The 18,183-nt window shown below is 38.2% G+C and overlaps 1 protein-coding gene across 1 annotated transcript in view; it reads right to left on the bottom strand.

Annotated features, from left to right (window-relative positions):
• Positions 1-25: 25 nt before the first annotated feature.
• Positions 26-18,183, bottom strand: part of HMMR (hyaluronan mediated motility receptor) — a 49,767-nt gene continuing 31,609 nt past the window's right edge. The window contains exon 18 of the mRNA XM_082378759.1: positions 26-5,872. Coding sequence (XP_082234885.1) covers positions 5,727-5,872 — 146 coding nt within the window. The 3' untranslated portion in view covers positions 26-5,726. The remainder of the gene's footprint in view (positions 5,873-18,183) is intronic.

The raw sequence follows: 18,183 nt of genomic DNA, 5'->3' as shown, positions 1-18,183 counted from the left end.
AACTGGCAGCTGATTCCCCGTGGCAATCTTGAAAATACCCAATGAGAAGTTTCATGTTTTATTGCCAGCCAAATGAAGGTCCATTATCAAAACCATTTGGAAAACCAACTTTTTTTTTTTTTTAAGAAATAAAGATGTAACAACAAAAACTTCCTGTGAAAACTTGTTGCAGTTTTCTCTTGTAAAAGAAAAGCAAGAGCCAGCAGTTGGAAAGCACACAGACTATGCAATTGATTCCTGTTTTGAAATATTTTATTGAGTTATGCCTTGTTACAACAGAATCCGTTTGGTAAAGTTCGCCAGTGCTTTCCCAACCAGTGCTTTCTAATTAACTATTTCAAAGGACGGTAAAAGGCACTGGTGGTAACAATACGCAGAAATTAAAACGCAACAGGTTATTTCCATGAACAGTGTCCTGGCCTCTGTTTGAGGAAATGGTAGGTGGAGTAGCCTTAAGTTTGGCCGAGCTTTAAGGACTACTACTAGATCAGTGATTCCCAGACCTGCCAACACCGGAGAACCTATGAAACACCATCAAGTGGAGCCCAGCAATCCTATTTTTAACAATTTCAAGGGTGATGAATATGCTCAGTTAAATTTTGAACCACTGTTCTGGATTAAGGCTCTAACAATTTAAGAACAACCAACAAAAAACTGCCATTCAGATAGAGCTTTAAAAAAAAGTCACTTAACTCTTTATATTCTACGCAGAGTACACAGCATGTGGTAAACTGTATGAGGCATGTAGAGGGTCTGTAAGTGATGAAGAATATACAATTTTTTAAAATTGATAAATTAAAATTCATCAAAATTTAAAACTTCTGTTCATCAAAAGACAATATTAAGAAAAATAAAACAGACTGGGAAAAATAATCTTGATACATATACCTGAAAAGGACATATTCAGAATACTTTAAAAACTCCTGCAACTCAATATTTTAAAAATCATTTCTAAAATGGACATAAGTTTTGAACACTTTACAAAGTAAAGACATCATGGCCAATAATCGCATAAAAAGATGCTCAAAGTCAGGGAAATGAACATTAAAATCACACTGAGTTACATACCTAACAGAATGGCTAAAATAAAAAGACTGATAACATTATATGCTAACAAGCATTTTAAGCAATTAGAATGCCATTCATTGTTAGTGGGATTCATTGTTAGTTTCACTTTAGAAAGCTGTTTGGCAGTTTATTATAAAGTCAAATATACACCTACCCCATGACCCAAAATTCCACTTCTAGGTGCTTACCCAAGAGAAATGAAAGCATATATTCACTAAGTCTTGTACAAGAATATTCACAGCAGATTAATTCAAAATAACTTAGGGAATTCCCTGGCCGTCCAGTGGTTAGGACTACGCCCTTCCCCTGCAGGGGGCACAGGTTCAGTCCCTGGTTGGGGAACTAAGATACTGCACATGGCCACAAGAAAACAAAACAAAAAACCCAAAATAACCTAAAACTGGAAACAACCCAAACATCCATCAATAGATGAATGGATAGACAAATTGTGGTAGAACCATACCATGGAATATTACTCAGCTATGCGAAGTAATGAACTGTATGAATGTAATGAAATAAAATTTTATATTTTAAGGCAAGACAAGAAAAATTAAACATAAAATTCTCTCTGTGTGTCCACTTTGGCCTCCTCCCTCCCTCCCTAATATGCACTGTGCATCTGCATTACACATTAACCAGAGCTCATCAAAGATGGGAGTGCCTGCTCAACTGTAAAGATCAATATTTTTTTCCTTTCTTTTGATGCTAGCAATGTGACTTCTTAAAAGAATAAAGTTCCCTCCCAGCTCTGTAAGGGGTCTAGTGACTTACTGCTCACTTTGTATGTGCTTACCTGGACTACATACCTTTGGTGAACTTTATGTAAACATTAGTATGTCATTTGATGTACGAGCTTTTGTCTCAAAAATGTATATGACTGTGCTTTCAACTTCTAACTGGAGGAACAGTTCTCAGAGCTTTATGAGAATCTGTCTCCCAGGTTATAATCCTCAGTTTGGCTCAAATAAAATTCCCTTTTATTCCTTAAGTTGATTGTTAAATGAATTTTTGTTGACAAAGGAATCTCAAAATCATTATACTATGTGGGAAACCAGACACAAAACAGTATAATTTGATTTATGTGAAATTCTAAAACAGGTGAAACTAATCTATGGTGAAAGAAATAATCTTGCCTTAGGGAAAGGTAGGGATTGACTGTTGCAGCCATAAATGAACTTTCTGAGGTTATGGAGATGTTTTATATCCTGATAGGGGTGTGGGTAACATGACTATATATGTTTATCAGAACTCATCGAACTATATCAATTAAGATCTGTTTATCTCACTGTCTGTATTGCTGTTTGTAATTTATACCTCAATTTAAAAACAATAACACAGTCATACTTTGGATCATTTGGGTCACAACCTTAGACACAGGCAACAACTTCCAGGATACTAGTTTGAGGTAGTGTTAACCATTGCATTGGAACCAAGTGATGAAATAAATGGACAGTTTTTAAATTTCTAAACTCATTAGGATTTTAAAAATCAAAAATTTTTTCCTTGACATGGTACGCATACATATTTCAAGTTTGAGAAATCCATCTCTAAGTTATCGTGATACCAAAGGACAAGAACAAAGAGTTCTGTTTCTTCCTTTTTACAACCTCCTGTGTCCCTGTGTAAATTACCCTCTGCTTCCCCCATCCCAGCTGTTCCCATTTCTGTGACTGACGCCCACACTAATGGCTTTGACCAGTACTCTCTCCCAAACCATAGTTTCCATATTCTAGATGCCTAAAAGGCATTTATACCTGATATTCCACTGACATATCAAACTCACAGATACAAGAAACTGAAAGTAAATTTAATATTAATTCCTCATCTTGCCCCCAAACCTGCTCTTCCTCTTAACCTCCCAGGTTTATGTGAAAGATACTATTACACTAATTAATTCAGCTAGACTCAAATATGCATATGGGAATTTATTAGGGGACAAAGATAATAAATTAAAAATGAATCATTAAAAACAATAAGGCCGGGGGACTTCCCAGGTGGTGCAGTGGATAGGACTCTTGAGCTCCCAACACAGGGGACCCAGGTTCGATCCCTGGTCCAGGAGCTAGAGCCTACATGCATGCCGCAGCTAAGAGTTTGCATGGCGCAGCTAAGACCCAATGCAACCAAATAAATAAATAAATAAATATTAATTAAAAAAAAATAAGGCTGGATTCCTACTTCTCTTATACTAAAATAAGTTCTTGACAGATTTAAAAAGTTTAACCAAAATATGGAACAAAAGTACTAGAGGAAAATGTGTAGAATAATCTTAGAGTGAGGAAGTCTTTTATAAGCATATCATGCAATTCAGAAACCAAAAGTGAAAATATCAAGAAAATAGACTACATAGATTTTTGTAAATATCTGCATAACAACAACAATAATGATAATTAACATAATCAAAAGACAAACTGGGAGAAAATATACGTGATGCATGAGAGACAAAGAGCTAATTGCCATGCTACGTAAGGAACTTTTGAAAATCAATAGGGAAAAAGCCAATAAACAGAAATTGAATATTGGACTTCCCTGGTGGCACAGTGGTTAAGAAACCGCCTGCCAATGCAGGGGACACGAGTTTGAGCCCTGGTCTGGGAAGATCCCACATGCCGCAGAACAGCTAAGCCCGTGTGCCACAACTACTGAGCCTGCGCTCTAGAGCCCATGAGCCAGAACTACTTGAAGCCCGTGTGCCTAGAGCCCCAGCTCCGCAACAAGAGAAGCCACCGCAATGAGAAGCCCGCGCACTGCAGTGAAGAGTAGCCCCCGCTCGCCACGACTAGAGAAAGCCTGTGCGCAGCAATGAAAACCCAATGCAGCCATAAATAAATAAACAAGAAATTGAATATTGATATTAAAAAGCAATTCAGTTGGGAGTTTGGAGTTAGTAGATGCAAACTATTGTATATAGGATAGGTAAACAACAAGGTCCTGCTGTATAGCACAGGGAACTATATTCACTATCCTGTGATAAACCATAATAGAAAAGAATATGAGAAAGAATGTATATATGTTTAACTGAATCACTTTGCTGTAGAGCAGAAATTAACAGAACATTGTAAATCAATTATACTTGAATATATGTTTTTTAAAAAAGCAATTCAAGATGACAAAATTTGAATGGCCAAAACACGTGACAAAATACTCAACCTCACCATTAGTCAACAAAATGAAACTGACACTATTTTAAGTTCTCTAACAGGTTGAAAAATCTTTAAAGATTTTTTTTAATTAATAATTTTTGTCCGTTATGTTAACTGTTGTATTTACTAGTCAAGATAGGCTAGTTTACACTAAGTTAACACATTAAATCCAAGATCTCAGTGGCTTCACTTTAAGAAGTTTTACTTCCCACTCCTACAGGTCAACCAGCCAGGATGCTGCTTTACAGTTACCACAGAAAGCCAGGTGAAGGAGGTTCCTCCATTCTGTAACTCCAAGAATATCTAATAAAAGAACATTCCAGGCAGAGGAAACACCAAGTGCACAGAACACGTGCCTAGGCAGCCTGATGGGCTCAAGCATCTGCAAGAAGTCTAGTGTGGCTGAAAAGAATAAAATAGGGAAGTGAGAGGTAGGAGGTGAAGCCAGAGAGGGGAGGGGTGGGCATGTGGGGATGGAGATCTGTTAGGACCATTTAGGCCACTGTGATAACTTTGGTTTTTATTCTTGGCGTCTCTGCACATTGCACTACACCACCACCCACTGAATAACCTTTTTAAGGCATAGATCAGATTGTTTTCCTACTTTCTTACAACCTGTCAATAACTTCCAGTCTACATGAGCATACATGATCTTTGTCCCACCTTTGACTCCACTCACATTGTCAGCCTCTCTCCTCAAATAGACATACAGACAGACATACGTAGACACACAGACACACACACACAATCTTAATTAGGCCTCCATGTTTTCCTTTCTCACAGCATTTTATACCTTTTTTTTTTAGCGTTTTTTATGTGTGATTACCATCATTTACTTCATGTCTGTCTCCTTCCACTCAACTATAAACTTAAGTTTTTCACCTCTGTGTATCAGCTCCAGACTCAGCACCTGGCTCAGAATGGATATTTTGTAAATATTTTTTGAATATATGAATCAATGAGTAAATGAATGGATTAAAATCAATATCAAAAGCAGAATTTATTGGTGAACTTATTTCATTCTTACTAAATTCTCAATTGTGTAAGTACATGAATACTTTTTTGATTGTTTTTCCCCCAAAATAAACTTTATTCTAAACAATCCAAATTAATAAGGTATGTGTTTGTCATTATTCTGTTGCTAGAGATAACTTGTTTGCTCTTCTAAGCACCAGTGATTGAAGAGACAGCACATCTTAACTGTGAAAATAAATCACTATAGGAAAAGGCAGAATAGTAGAAAAAGAGTAGGGAGAGTCTATTTCTGTTGATGATTGCTAATAGCGAAATTGAAGTATGTATATTTAAAGAACAAATATTCAAAATATTTATTGTTGAAGATGAAAACACCGACCAAAACTAGGCTTTGTTTGTGTCAGACTATTTTTATGTTGTACAGGCAAGAAAATTTGCATTCTAGGAGGTAACATATTTCTAGGCAACTTAAGATGGCACTCTGCTTAAGGATTTTTTTAAAAATAGCTTTATTTATATATAATTCACATACCATAAAATTCAGCCTTCTAAATTGTACAATTTAATGGTTTTCAGTAGATTCACAGAGCTGTCCAGCCACCACCACCATTCAGTGACCATTGCCAAATTCTCTGAAGTGACCATTGGAATTGTCATGTTGGTGGAGTGAAGGTACAGAAGTTCAACTGAAGGGTGAGGAGAGAGAATGGAAAATAAAGACATGGATGCCAATACTGTAGAAAATTCTTCCAAGTACTTTTCCTGTGAAGGGGTTAAGTAAAGGCATGGATGCTGGAGAGTGATAGAAGATCCCAGGAGAATTGTAAGTTTTGGTTTTAGGTTTTGTTTTGTTTTAGCAGGTCCAATATTAGATCATGTTTATATGATAGTGGGCATGATCTGTTAACCAATGGGAGGTGTTATGGATTGATATGTTGAAGTCCTAAGCCGCAACATCTCAGAATGTGATCTCTTTTGGAAACAGGGCCATTGACCAACTCACATTTACCAGGGCAGGGATGTATAATTCTCCTGAAGGAAGGTACACTGCGAGTTCCATGGCCCAGCCTAACATCAATGGAGGTGAGAAGTATAATCCTCCCCTGGGAATTACTGTATTTGAAGAACAATACAAGGTGCTGCACCTTGTAAGGAGTAAAGGAAGGGGATATGAGTACATGTGTATTTATGTTGGAAAATTTAATAGAGAAGGGGTGAAGAAGTCGCTGTCTGAATTCTTCAATTTTCAGCAAAGTATGTGGTAATGCCATCAGCTGAGGGTGATAAGGAACGAGGGATACATGAGTCAGGACTTTGAGGAGAGGCCTGAGCTAAAATTATATGTTATCACTTTTTAGCTAATGTGGGGAAATTTTTTAAACTTTTTTTTTTAATATTTATTTATTTATTTTTGGCTGCATCGGGTCTTTGCTGTGGCGCACAGGCTCTTCTCTAGTTGTGGCACGCAGGCCTCTCTCTAGTTGTGGCACACAGGCTTAGTTGCCCCGTGGCATGTGGGGTCTTAGTTCCCTGACCAAGGATCGAACCTGCGTCCCCTGCATTGGAAGGCAGATTCTTAACCACTGGACCACCAGGGAAGTCCCCTTTAAAACTTTTTATTATAAAAATTTTCAAACTTACAGAAAAGTTTAAAGAATAGCTTAATGGATACCATTGTATTTTCTACCCAAATTTTGTTTGGCTATTATGTCTTATTAGTTTTATTTTCATCTAAATCAACACTTCTACTTTTTTAAAAGAATTAAACCTTTATTTTATTTATTTATTTTTTAAATTTTATTTATTTATTTATTTTTGGCTGTGTTGGGTCTTCGTTTCTGTGCGAGGGCTTTCTCTAGTTGTGGCAAGCGGGGGCCACTCTTCATCGCGGTGCGCGGGCCTCTCACTGTCTCGGCCTCTCTTGTTGCGGAGCACAGGCTCCAGATGCACAGGCTCAGTAATTGTGGCTCACGGGCCCAGTTGCTCTGCGGTATGTGGGATCCTCCCAGACCAGGGCTCGAACCCGTGTCCCCTGCATTAGCAGGCATATTCTCAACCACTACGCCACCAGGGAAGCCCTATTTTTTTTTTTAAGAGCAGTTTTAGGTTCATAGCAAAACTGAGGGGAAGTTACAGAGGTTTCCCAAATACCCACTGCCCTCACACATGCACAGCATCCCCATTATCAACATCCCCCATCGGAGTGGCACATTTGTCACAGCCGATGAATCTACGCTGACAAATCATAATCCCCCAAAGCCCATAGTTTACATTATGGATCACTTGTGCTGTTGTACAGTCTATGGGTTTAGACGAGTGTATAATGACATGTATCTATCACTGTGGTATCATACAGAGTATTTTCACTGCCCTGAAAATCCTGTGTTCTGCCTATTTATTCCACCCCACCCTTCACCCCCTGGCAACCACTGATCTTTTTACTGCCTCCATAGTTTTGCCCTTTCCAGAATGTTATATATTTGGAATCATACAGTGCGTAGTCTTTGCAGATTGGCTTCTTTCACTTAGAAATATGCATCTAAGATTCCTCCTCTAGGACTTCTCTGGTGGCGCAGTGGTTAAGAACCCGCCTGCCAATGCAGGGGACACGGGTTTGAGCCCTGGTCTGGGAAGATCCCACATGCCGCGGAGCAACTAAGCCCGTGTGCCACAACTACTGAGCCCGCATGCCACAACTACTGAAGCCCACGCGCCTAGAGCCTGTGCTCCGCAACAAAGAGAAGCCACTGCAATGAGAAGCCCATGCATCGCAACAAAGAGTAGCCCCTGCTCGCCGCAACTCGAGAAAGCCTGTGTGCAGCAACAAAGACTCAAGTCAGCCAAAAATTAATTAATTAATTAATTTTAAAAAAAAAAGGTTCCTGCTCTATGTCTCCTCATGCTTTGACAGCTAGTAATTTTTAGTGCTGAATGAGCTTCCATTGTCTGGAGGTCTGGATGTACCACAGTTTATTTATCCATTCACCTACAGAAGGATATCTTGGTTGCTTCCGTGTTTGGACAGTTATGAATAAAGCTGCTATAAACATATGTGTGCAGGTTTTTGTGCAGACATTCCTACTTTTTTTTCCCGTCGCTTTGGCTTTTTGAAGATACCAATGATGATACCAATTATCTGATTATTTTCTTCAGGGAGTCATTTAATATTCCACTAAGCTTTGTGTTTTCTGTAAAGTGAATTTTTTTTGAGACTTGATTAGATTGACGATGCTGTGTATTCCATGTTGTATCACATTAGATGACAAAAGGTCATCTCAATATTAGTGATTATATGTTTTCCCATTTGTTAGAGTGGTACTTTTTTTTACCCTTTGTAATAGTACGTAATCTTTGGGGTCCTACTTTGGAATCTGTAAATATCCTGAAACCTAACAACTTTCACCTAATTGCCTCCATTGATGTTCCTCATCTAAATCAATTATTACATCGGATGCGGCAAAGTGGTAAAGATGGTGTTTGAATTCATGAAATTCAGTGAGCTCATGTAGGAAGAGAGTGTGGATAAAGAAGAAAAGGCTAATCCCTTACTCACCCCAACAGTTACAAGTCTAGTGCAGGATGGTCCAGCAAAGGAGTGAGGAAAGAAACAGGTGAAAGGAAAACCAAGGAAACGGCCTCAGCGGTCTAGAAATGAGAGCTTTCAAGAAAGAGGAAGTTGTGAATTAGAGTAAGATGGAACTAGAGAAGTGTCCATTGGATTTGGCAAGATAGAATTCACTGGAGAAATTAGCAGGAGACTTCACAGAGGACTGGGGACAGAAACCAAACTACAGTGGGTTAGAGTAAATGAGAACTAACAAAGGAGAAAGAGCCATACGATGTACCTTTTTCAGAGGTGGCTTCAAGTATCTCTAGCTTAGGCATGTCAATAAACATTTATTGGCTTTCACAAATTTTACATTTATTTCTCTTCCTTTGGTCATTTCTCTCAACGTGAACTTTGAAGTGTAGCATGGTGGGATTAGATCTTGAAATACTAACCTTCATGGTTTTTACATTTCTTACTGCACTTCCTTAATTTTTCCTACCCAGATGGCAAGCATCCGTAGAGCCAGGAGGAGAATTAGGATGATTCAAGTGAAAGTACACAGAAACAGCAAATATTTTTTCTGCTGTTGTTATTCTCTTGAATCTAGAGCTAACAGGGATTGTGAAGTGAATGGGGGAGGGAGAGGATCAATCAATTCTGGCTCAGGGAGAATGGATAAACGTTACTGTGACTGAGATGGAGATAGAAGGTATTGAAGCCACCCTCTCTGTTGTAACAGTCTCCAGAAAATCTAGTCGACAAAATTTGATTTGTGATTGAGGTTCAGATGACTTCTATGTTAAAGAACTATTGAATGAGCTAGACTTGGAGTCCTAACTAAAACCTTTGTAATGAGAGTAGATGTCTCAATGTCTTCAGACTCTGGGTCCTTATCTTTCACACTGCCTCCACCCTCCTGGGCCCCACCCTGTATAATGTGGTGTTCATGTAGAAGTCATGAATAGCAGCAAGAAGAGAGGATGTGGTAGAAGGGTTCCAGGGATAGTGGGGAAGGTGGCAGGGCAGCCCAAACTGCAGACAATCCCCTCTTGTCAGTAGTGTGAAGCATGGATGGGTATTCACGGTTAAGGGCTATTATGGAGACATAGGGCCTGAGTGGAACTAGACATGTCCCAACCTTCTCATCACTTGGATTTTTAACTGTCAGCCCAACACACACAGGCCAGGTCCTGCATGTTCCTTGGCAGGCAGCATGGCAAAAACCTTGAGGCAAAAGCTTGGAGGCTTAATAAACAGACCGAAGTTTAGCTCCTTCCTCCCAAAGAGACCTCACCCACACCTTCAATACACTCTAGCCTGGCACTCCCTCAGGAATGCAGTCCACTTATACCAGAGCTGAATTCTGAAAGATTTAAAATCTTCCCCTAGATATCCTCTTCTTTTGCAGAAAGCCAGGACTATTACTACTACTACTACTACTACTACTACTACTACTACTACTGCTGCTGCTGCTGCTGCTGCTGCTACTACTACTACTACTACTACTAACTACTACTACTACTACTATTATTATTAGCAACTTTATGGAAAGCTAACCTCATTGGCCACTCACTCATGTAGTTGGTGTAAACCCTTGCTGGTCAGTTATTATCATCTGTACCTTCATCCCCATAACACTATTAAAGCTGCGCTCCTTTTTCTTCAGAGTAGTTAAATGAGTTTGTAATGTTACATTTATAAGGATGACTGATTGTCTTTCTCGCTATACTGTAAACTCTGAAGATAGGAATTGTCTTGGTTCTTTTATAGCCTCTAGCACAGTGGTTATTTAAAAAATCTTGATAGCTGCTAAATGACTCTAACATTCTGGCAGATCTCACTGATCCTAAAAATCAATTACCATCTGCACACTCATCATTTCCAGATGTGTGTCTCTAGCTCAGAGCCTTCTCCTGAGGACGTGTGTATGCAAGATTCTACCTGACATCTCCACTTCCTCAAATTCAGTGTGTATCAAACCGAAAGTGTCAACTTGTCTCTGCAAATGTGCTTTTTTTCACCCAAGTTCTTTATCTCAAGGAATAGTATGGTCTTTCCTCCAACTGCCCAAGCCAGAAAGCCTTGAATTCTTCCTCAGGCCAGGGGCCATATTTTACCCTTACGTGGAGTATTGTTTTTTTTTTTTAAAGCAACTAGACAGTGTCTAACTATATACGAGGTATTCATAAATAGTATTGGATGAATAGTCTGACTTCAGGTTTATTCCCATTCAATTAATTTCCTACTCAGCAGTCAGAGTGATGTTCTGAAACACGTACCTGTTGCTGCTCTAATACCCTTTAATGGCTCACCATTGTCCACAGGTTAAAGATCAAACTCTTATTGCATGTTTTGCTCTTTATGATTCACACAATCAGATCTACTTACCCTTGCAGTTTAACTCCTCACCACTTTTCTGCTGGTGATACTGAATGTTCAGTTTCTCAAATATGCCGAACTCTCCTACCTTCCCATTTCATGTTATTTACATTTGCACTGAGTCCTCATACCCCCACGCCCCTTCATCTGACTCACTCCTACTAATTCTTGAGGTTCTACCTTAGCACTCACCTCCTGACCTGACCTGGACGAGGTTAGAGACTCCTGGCTAGATCACTAAGTACTTAGCTAATCAAGCATGTACTTAAGCAGGCACTTAGTTAATCAAGGACTACATTGTCTTTTGCTACCAAACAGTTTTGCAGAGAATATTCTTATACTGAATTCTATCCATATTTGTATGGATATCTGAAAGACTAAGTCCTAGAAGAGGAATTTCTGGATCAAAGAGCACATGATTTTTGACTTTAACAGATACTGTCAAGATGATTTTTATGGGGACTTCCTCGGTGGTGCAGTGGTTAAGAATCCACCTGCCAATGCAGGGGACATGGGTTCGAGCCCTGGTCTGGAAAGATCCCACATGCCATGAAGCAACTAAGCCTGTGCACCACAACTACTGAGCCTGCGCTCTAGAGCCTGTGAGCCACAACTACTGAGCCCGTGTGCCACAACTACTGAAGCCCTCGAGCCTAGAGCCCATGCTCCACAACAAGAGAAGCCACTGCAATGAGAAGCTCACGCACTGCAAGGAAGAGTAGCCCCCACTCACAACTAGAGAAAGCCCACGCGAAGCAACAAAGACCCAACGCAGCCAAAAATAAATGAATAAATTAATTAATTTTTAAAAAAGATGATTTTTATGATTAAGTTGTATGATATGCCATTTCCTCCTACCTTCACCTTAGTGTATCATCAAAGTTTTGATCATTGTTAATCTGATATGGAAAGATTAACATTTCATCTTACTTTGCATAACTTGGATGATGAGTAAGATTATCTTCTCAAAAATAAAGAACATTTGCATTTCTTCTTTTAAGTTGTATCTGTATGGATCTGGTTTACTTATTGATTTTAAAAAGCCTCTAATCAGAGGAAATTTGCGTTGCATGACTTTGTGTTTGTCATTTTGTTATGGAATTTTTCTACATCCAGATTCTTTTACTTTTTAAGAAATCACAGCTCTCTTTTCTGGCTTCATAATCTTCTTTAGAAAGCCTCTCCATTTTGAAATTATAAAGACATTCTCCCACATTATCTTGTAATATTTTTCTAGTTTTTTTAATTTAAAAAAATTTTTATTAGAGTAGAGTTGACTTACAATGTTTTGTTAGTTTCTGCTGTACAGCATGACAGAAATAGAGTCACAGATGTAGAAAACAAACTTATGGTTGCCCGGGGGGTGGGGTAGGGACGCGCAGCAGGGTGAGGAGGGATAAACTGGGAGACCGGGATTGACAAATACACACTACTATATATCAAATAGATAACTAACAAGGACCTACTGTATAGCACAGGGAACTCTTCTCAATACACTGTGATGACCTATATGGAAAAAGAATCTAAAAGAGAGTGGATATAGGTATATAGTTTGTTTTTTTTTAAAATTTAAATCTGGAGTTTATTTTTGGTTCGAGAGTGAGGTAAAAGATGCAACTTCTTTCCAACATGTGGAAAGCCAGTTATCTCAAAATCATTTGTTGAATAACCTACATTTTTAGGAAATTCCACCATTGTTATTTTAATTTTCTTTGTGAAATAGAAGTTGCTATCATCTGCTGAGGGGAGGTGGTAAAGTCTGAGGTTTGAGAAAAATTTAAAATGGGAAAGAAAAAGGAACAATAATGTTAGGTGACATTAAGAGCCTAGTTAAGGTGGAAAGCAGGACCTTGCCATGGCCACCAACTCTGAAATTAGAAGATTTTCTTTAATAGTGCTTGACGGCCTGGGTACAAAAGCATAAGATACAGACATTTGAATTTGTGAAGTGTTGAATTTTAATAGGAAGGTGAGAGGAAAAAGAATGGAAAGATAGAGGGTAGAGTGATGGAACATTGAGTCTAAGATAAGTAGTAAAGGGAATTAAATAGAAGGTAGTCTGGTAACAACTCACTCTAAAACCTTGTGGCTTAAATGGCAACATCTATTTTGTCCACAAATCTGTAATTTGGGTAGGGTTCAGCGCAGGCCACTCATTGCTGCTCCACACCTGGGGCAGCTAACTCCAAGGATGGGAATCAACTGAAGGTGAATGGCTTTCAAGAATGAGTATCCAAGAACACCAGGGAGACACTGTATCATCTTTGATGAATATGGTAGACAAGCTAACGACTCCACCACATATGTCCACATCCTAATCTCTGGAACCTGTTAATAGGTTACTTTACATAGCAAAAGGGACTTTGCAGATGTTAACTAAATTAAAGACTGAGATTGGGGGATTATACTTGATTATCTATGTGGGTCCAGTGTATTCAAAAGAGTCCCTATAAGAAGGAAGCAGGAGGGTCAAAATCAGAAAAGATGTGACAGTGGAAGCAGAGATTTGAGTGATATGCTTTGAAGAGGGAGGAAGGGGCTATGGACCAAGGAATGCAGGTGACCACCAGAATCTGGGAAAGACAAGGAAACTGATTTGTCCCGGGAGCCTCCAGAAAGAATGCAGCCCTGCCAACACCTTGATTTCAGCCCCATAAGATGCATTTTAGACTTCTCACCTCCAGAATTTTTAGATAATAAATTTGTGATGTTTTAAGCCACTAATTTTGGGGTCAATTTGTTACAGCAGCAATATGAAACTAATATAGATGACTTAGCTACTGAAGTTACATAGTGCCACTTCCACTATAGTTAATGGGCCTTCCCAATTCACGGGGTGGGGAGGAAACAGACCACTGTCTCCCAATGGAAGAGAATGTCACTTCAAAGAAGAGCATGTTGGTTAGGAGATATTATTGTGGCCATCTCTGGAAAATATTATCTGCAGTAGAAGGAAAATTGGGATCAACTTGATTAGTTAAGACCTATATGTTCAGAAGCCCAGTCTTCAGGAGCTGAGTACTTGTAAATCTTTATTAGGGCTTAACCGTGAACACTTTCCAACATGTGGCTTTTCAAGATTGGGTGCTTCTCAGAAATTATAGGCACTCTGGAGTGGTGTTAGCAAAAATATGGGACTATATTTTGAAGCTGTTCCAAATATCTATTAAAACTGCTAATAAATGGAATTTAGTACTTTATATAATGAGATAAAGGGGTTGTTTACCATTTCATACTCGAAGGATTGTATAATGCTGGGGATGAGAGGGGTTAGGCGGGGACAAGAAAAAAAGGTTTGGGACTTGACATTCTCAATCTGAAACCATCATACATGTGGTACCAAAGATTCCTCCTAACAACTGTCCCATTTTCCTCATAATCTCAAAAGGGAAGAAATCATTAGAAATCATTACAAAAAGGGCATATTTTTTTCCCTTAAGGGATTTTCTTCTGTTAATAATTAAAAAACAAACACATTCTGAAACCCTCCCCCCAAAACAAAGCTCAAAATTTTCTAAGAATGAAAACTAATTTCCTTTGAACAAATCTTAACTAAAAATAATGCATGTAAAAATGAACAGGTCTTACTAGAGTCTGTCATACAGACTGAAGTAAGTCAGAAAGAGAAAAACAAATACCTTATGCTAACACATATATATGGAATCTAACAAAAAAAAAAAGGTTCTGATGAACCTAGGGGCAGGACAGGAATAGAGATGCAGATGTAGAGAATGGACTTGAGGGCTGGGACAAAGTGAGAGAGTAGCACTGACATATATACACTACCAAATGTAAATAGATAGCTAGTGGGAAGCAGCTGCATAGCACAGGGAGATCAGCTCGGTGCTTTGTGACCACTTAGAGTGGTGGGATAGGGAGGGTGGGAGGGAGAGGCAAGAGGAAGGGGATATGGGGATATATGTATACACTGTGCTGATTCACTTTGTTATACAGCAGAAATTAACACAACATTGTAAAGCAATTATACACCAATAAAGATGTTAAAAAAAAAAGAATTAAACACACATACACACACACACAAATGAACAGGTCTTAGGTCAATAAAAAATCAATCTAAAAAAAAAAATCCCCAAAGACCCCAAAAAGTTCTTCAGAAATAAAGCCATTTAAAACCAGTAGCCCAAGAGACAAGGATAATGGCAATATTAAAACTTTAGTTTCAGAATGAACTACTTTTTAAGAGCTCTACTGAAGTGTAACTGACATAATAAACTGTATGTATTTAAAGTGTACAATTTGAACAATTTGGTATGTTTGATATACATAATACATACCCATAAAGTTGTCACCATAATCAGGATAGTGAATATATCCATCACACACAAAAGTAATGTCACCTTTCTTATTCTTGATATTGCTAGTTTATGTATTTTTATATTCTCTATCAGTCTAGCTAGAGGTTTATCAATTTTATTGGCTTTTCTCAATGAATTATTTTCATTGATTTTTCTCTATTGTTTTTCCGTTTTCTAGTTTACTGATTTCTACTCTGACCTTTATTATTCCTTTTCCTCTACTTACTTTGGATTTAAGTTGCTCTTTTCTTTCTTATTTCTAAGGTAAAAGCTGAGGTCATTGATTTGAAACCTTTCTTTTTCTGAGATATAGGCCATCATTGAAGTAATTTTGTGCTAAATCTGCTTTAGCAGCATTCCACGTTTTGATATGTTGTGTCTTCACTTTCATTCTGTTCAAAATAGTTTCTAATTTCTCTTTTGATTTTTTCTTTGATCAGTGGCTCACTTAAAAGTGTGATAACTGATTTCCAACCGTTTATGGGTTTTCCAGAGATTTCTGTTATTGATTTCTAATTCAATTCTATTGTGGACAGAGAACATACTTGGTTTGACTGGAATCCATTTAAATTTATTGAGATAGTTTTCATGGCCCAGTGTATAACCAATCATGGCAAATTTTGTGTGCTCACTTAAAAAGTATTCTGCTGGTGTTAGGTGATGTCTATAAATGTCAATTAGATCAAGTTGGTTCAGAGTATTTTTTAAATCTTCTATGTTCTTTCTCATTTTCTATTTATTTGTTCTACAATTTAATGAGGGAGGCTATTGATACCTCTGACTATAATTACAGATTTTTCTATTTCTCCTTGTAAATCTATCAATTTTTTTTAAAAAAACATTTATTTATTTTTGGCTGTGTTGGGTCTTTGTTGCTGCGTGAGGGCTTTCTCTAGTTGCGATGAGCGGGGGCTACTCTTCGCTGTGGTGCGCGGGCTGCTCATTGCGGTGGCTTCTCTTGTTGCAGAGCATGGGCTCTAGGCACGCGGGCTCAGTAGCTGTGGCTCACAGTCTCTACAGCGCAGGCTCAGTAGTTGTGGCTCACGGGCTTAGCTGCTCCACAGCATGTGGGATCTTCGCGGACCAGGGCTCGAACCCGTGTCCCCTGCATTGGCAGGCAGATTCTTAACCACTGCGCCACCAGGGAAGCCCAAATCTATCAATTTTTGATTCATGTATTTTGAGACTACCACTGGGTACATAAATGTTTAGATTTTGGCCTCCTGATGAACTGACTCATTTATCATTATGAAATGAACTTCTTTATATTCCCAGTAATATTCTTTGCTCTGAAATCTATTTTGTCTGATATTAATACAGCTACTCTAGTTTTCGTTTTCAATTGGTTAACATTATCATGGCATATCCTTTTTTTTTTTTTGTGGTAAGAATATTTAACAGATCTACCCTCTAAGAAAATTTTAAGTGTAAAATACAGTATTTTAATTATAGGCATGATGTTGTAGAGCAGATCTCTAGAACTTACCTTGCATAACTGAGATTTCATGCCAGTTGATTAGCAACTCCCCATTTCCCCCGCCACCCAGGCCCTGGCCACCACCATTGTACTCTCTGCTTCTATGATTCTATTTTAGATACCTCATATAAGTGGAATCATGCAGTTTTTGTCCTTTGGTGATTAATTTAGTTTACTTGGCATAATGTCCTCAAGATTCATCCATTTCTTGCATATGGCAGGATTTCCTTCTCTTTAAAATAATATTCCATTGCAGGTATGTATCACATTTTCCTCATCCATTCCCACATCTTGGCTATTGTGAATAACAATGCAATGAACGTGGAAGTGTAAATATCTCTTTGAGATCCCGATTTCAATTATTTAGGATAAATACCCATAAGTGGGATTGCTGGATCATATGGTAGTTCTATTTTTAATTTTTTGAGGAAGCTCCATCCTATTTTCCATAGCGTCACACCATGTTAAATTTCCACCGACAGTGTATGAGTTCTAATTTTTCTACATCCTTGCCAACACTTACTTTGCTTCTTCTGTTATGCAGAAAGTTTTTAGTTGCATCTAGTCCCACTTGCCCATTTTTGCTTTGCTTGACTGACCTTTTGGTATCATAACCAAGAAATTGTTGCCAAGACCAGTGTCATTAAGTCTTTTCCATGTTTTGTTACAGTAGTTTTAGTTTAAGGTCTTACGTTTAAGCCTTTAATCCTTTTTGAGTTGACTTTTGTGTAGTGTAAGATAAGGTTCCAATTTCCTTCTTTTGCATTTGGATATCCTATTTTCCCAACGCTATTTGTTGGAGAGACTATTCTTTCCCCATTTCCAAAGGGAATTTGTCTCTGTATTGCTGTTGAATCAGTGTGTTTGTGAGGGGAAGGAGGCACCAGGTCTTCCTATCTCTTCAGCATGGTGTATCTTTTAACACCCTTGTACTTTTCACCTGTTTTTGTCATTATATTTGAAGTGTATTTTTGTTGGCAGCATACAGTCAAGTCTTGCTTTTTAATCTAATTTGATCATTTCTGTGTTTTAATTGAGGGATACAGACCATTTACATTTAATGTGACTATTGACATGGTTAAGTTTAAATTCATCATACTGCTATTTGATTTCTTTTTGACCCCTCTGTTCTGTTTTCCTCTTCCTCTTTTTCTGCCTTTTTTTGAATTAATTGAATATTTTTTTATGATTCCGTTTTATCTTCTTTGTTGGTTTATTGGCTACAAGTGTTTTATTTTAGTGATTGTGTTAGGGTTTACAGTATACATTGTTAAC

Source organism: Balaenoptera borealis (assembly GCF_965194805.1).
Source record: "Balaenoptera borealis genome assembly, chromosome: 2".
Lineage (NCBI taxonomy): Eukaryota > Metazoa > Chordata > Mammalia > Artiodactyla > Balaenopteridae > Balaenoptera > Balaenoptera borealis.
The sequence above is the reverse complement of the archived record's forward strand: the minus strand, read 5'-3'. Positions and strand labels throughout refer to the sequence as shown.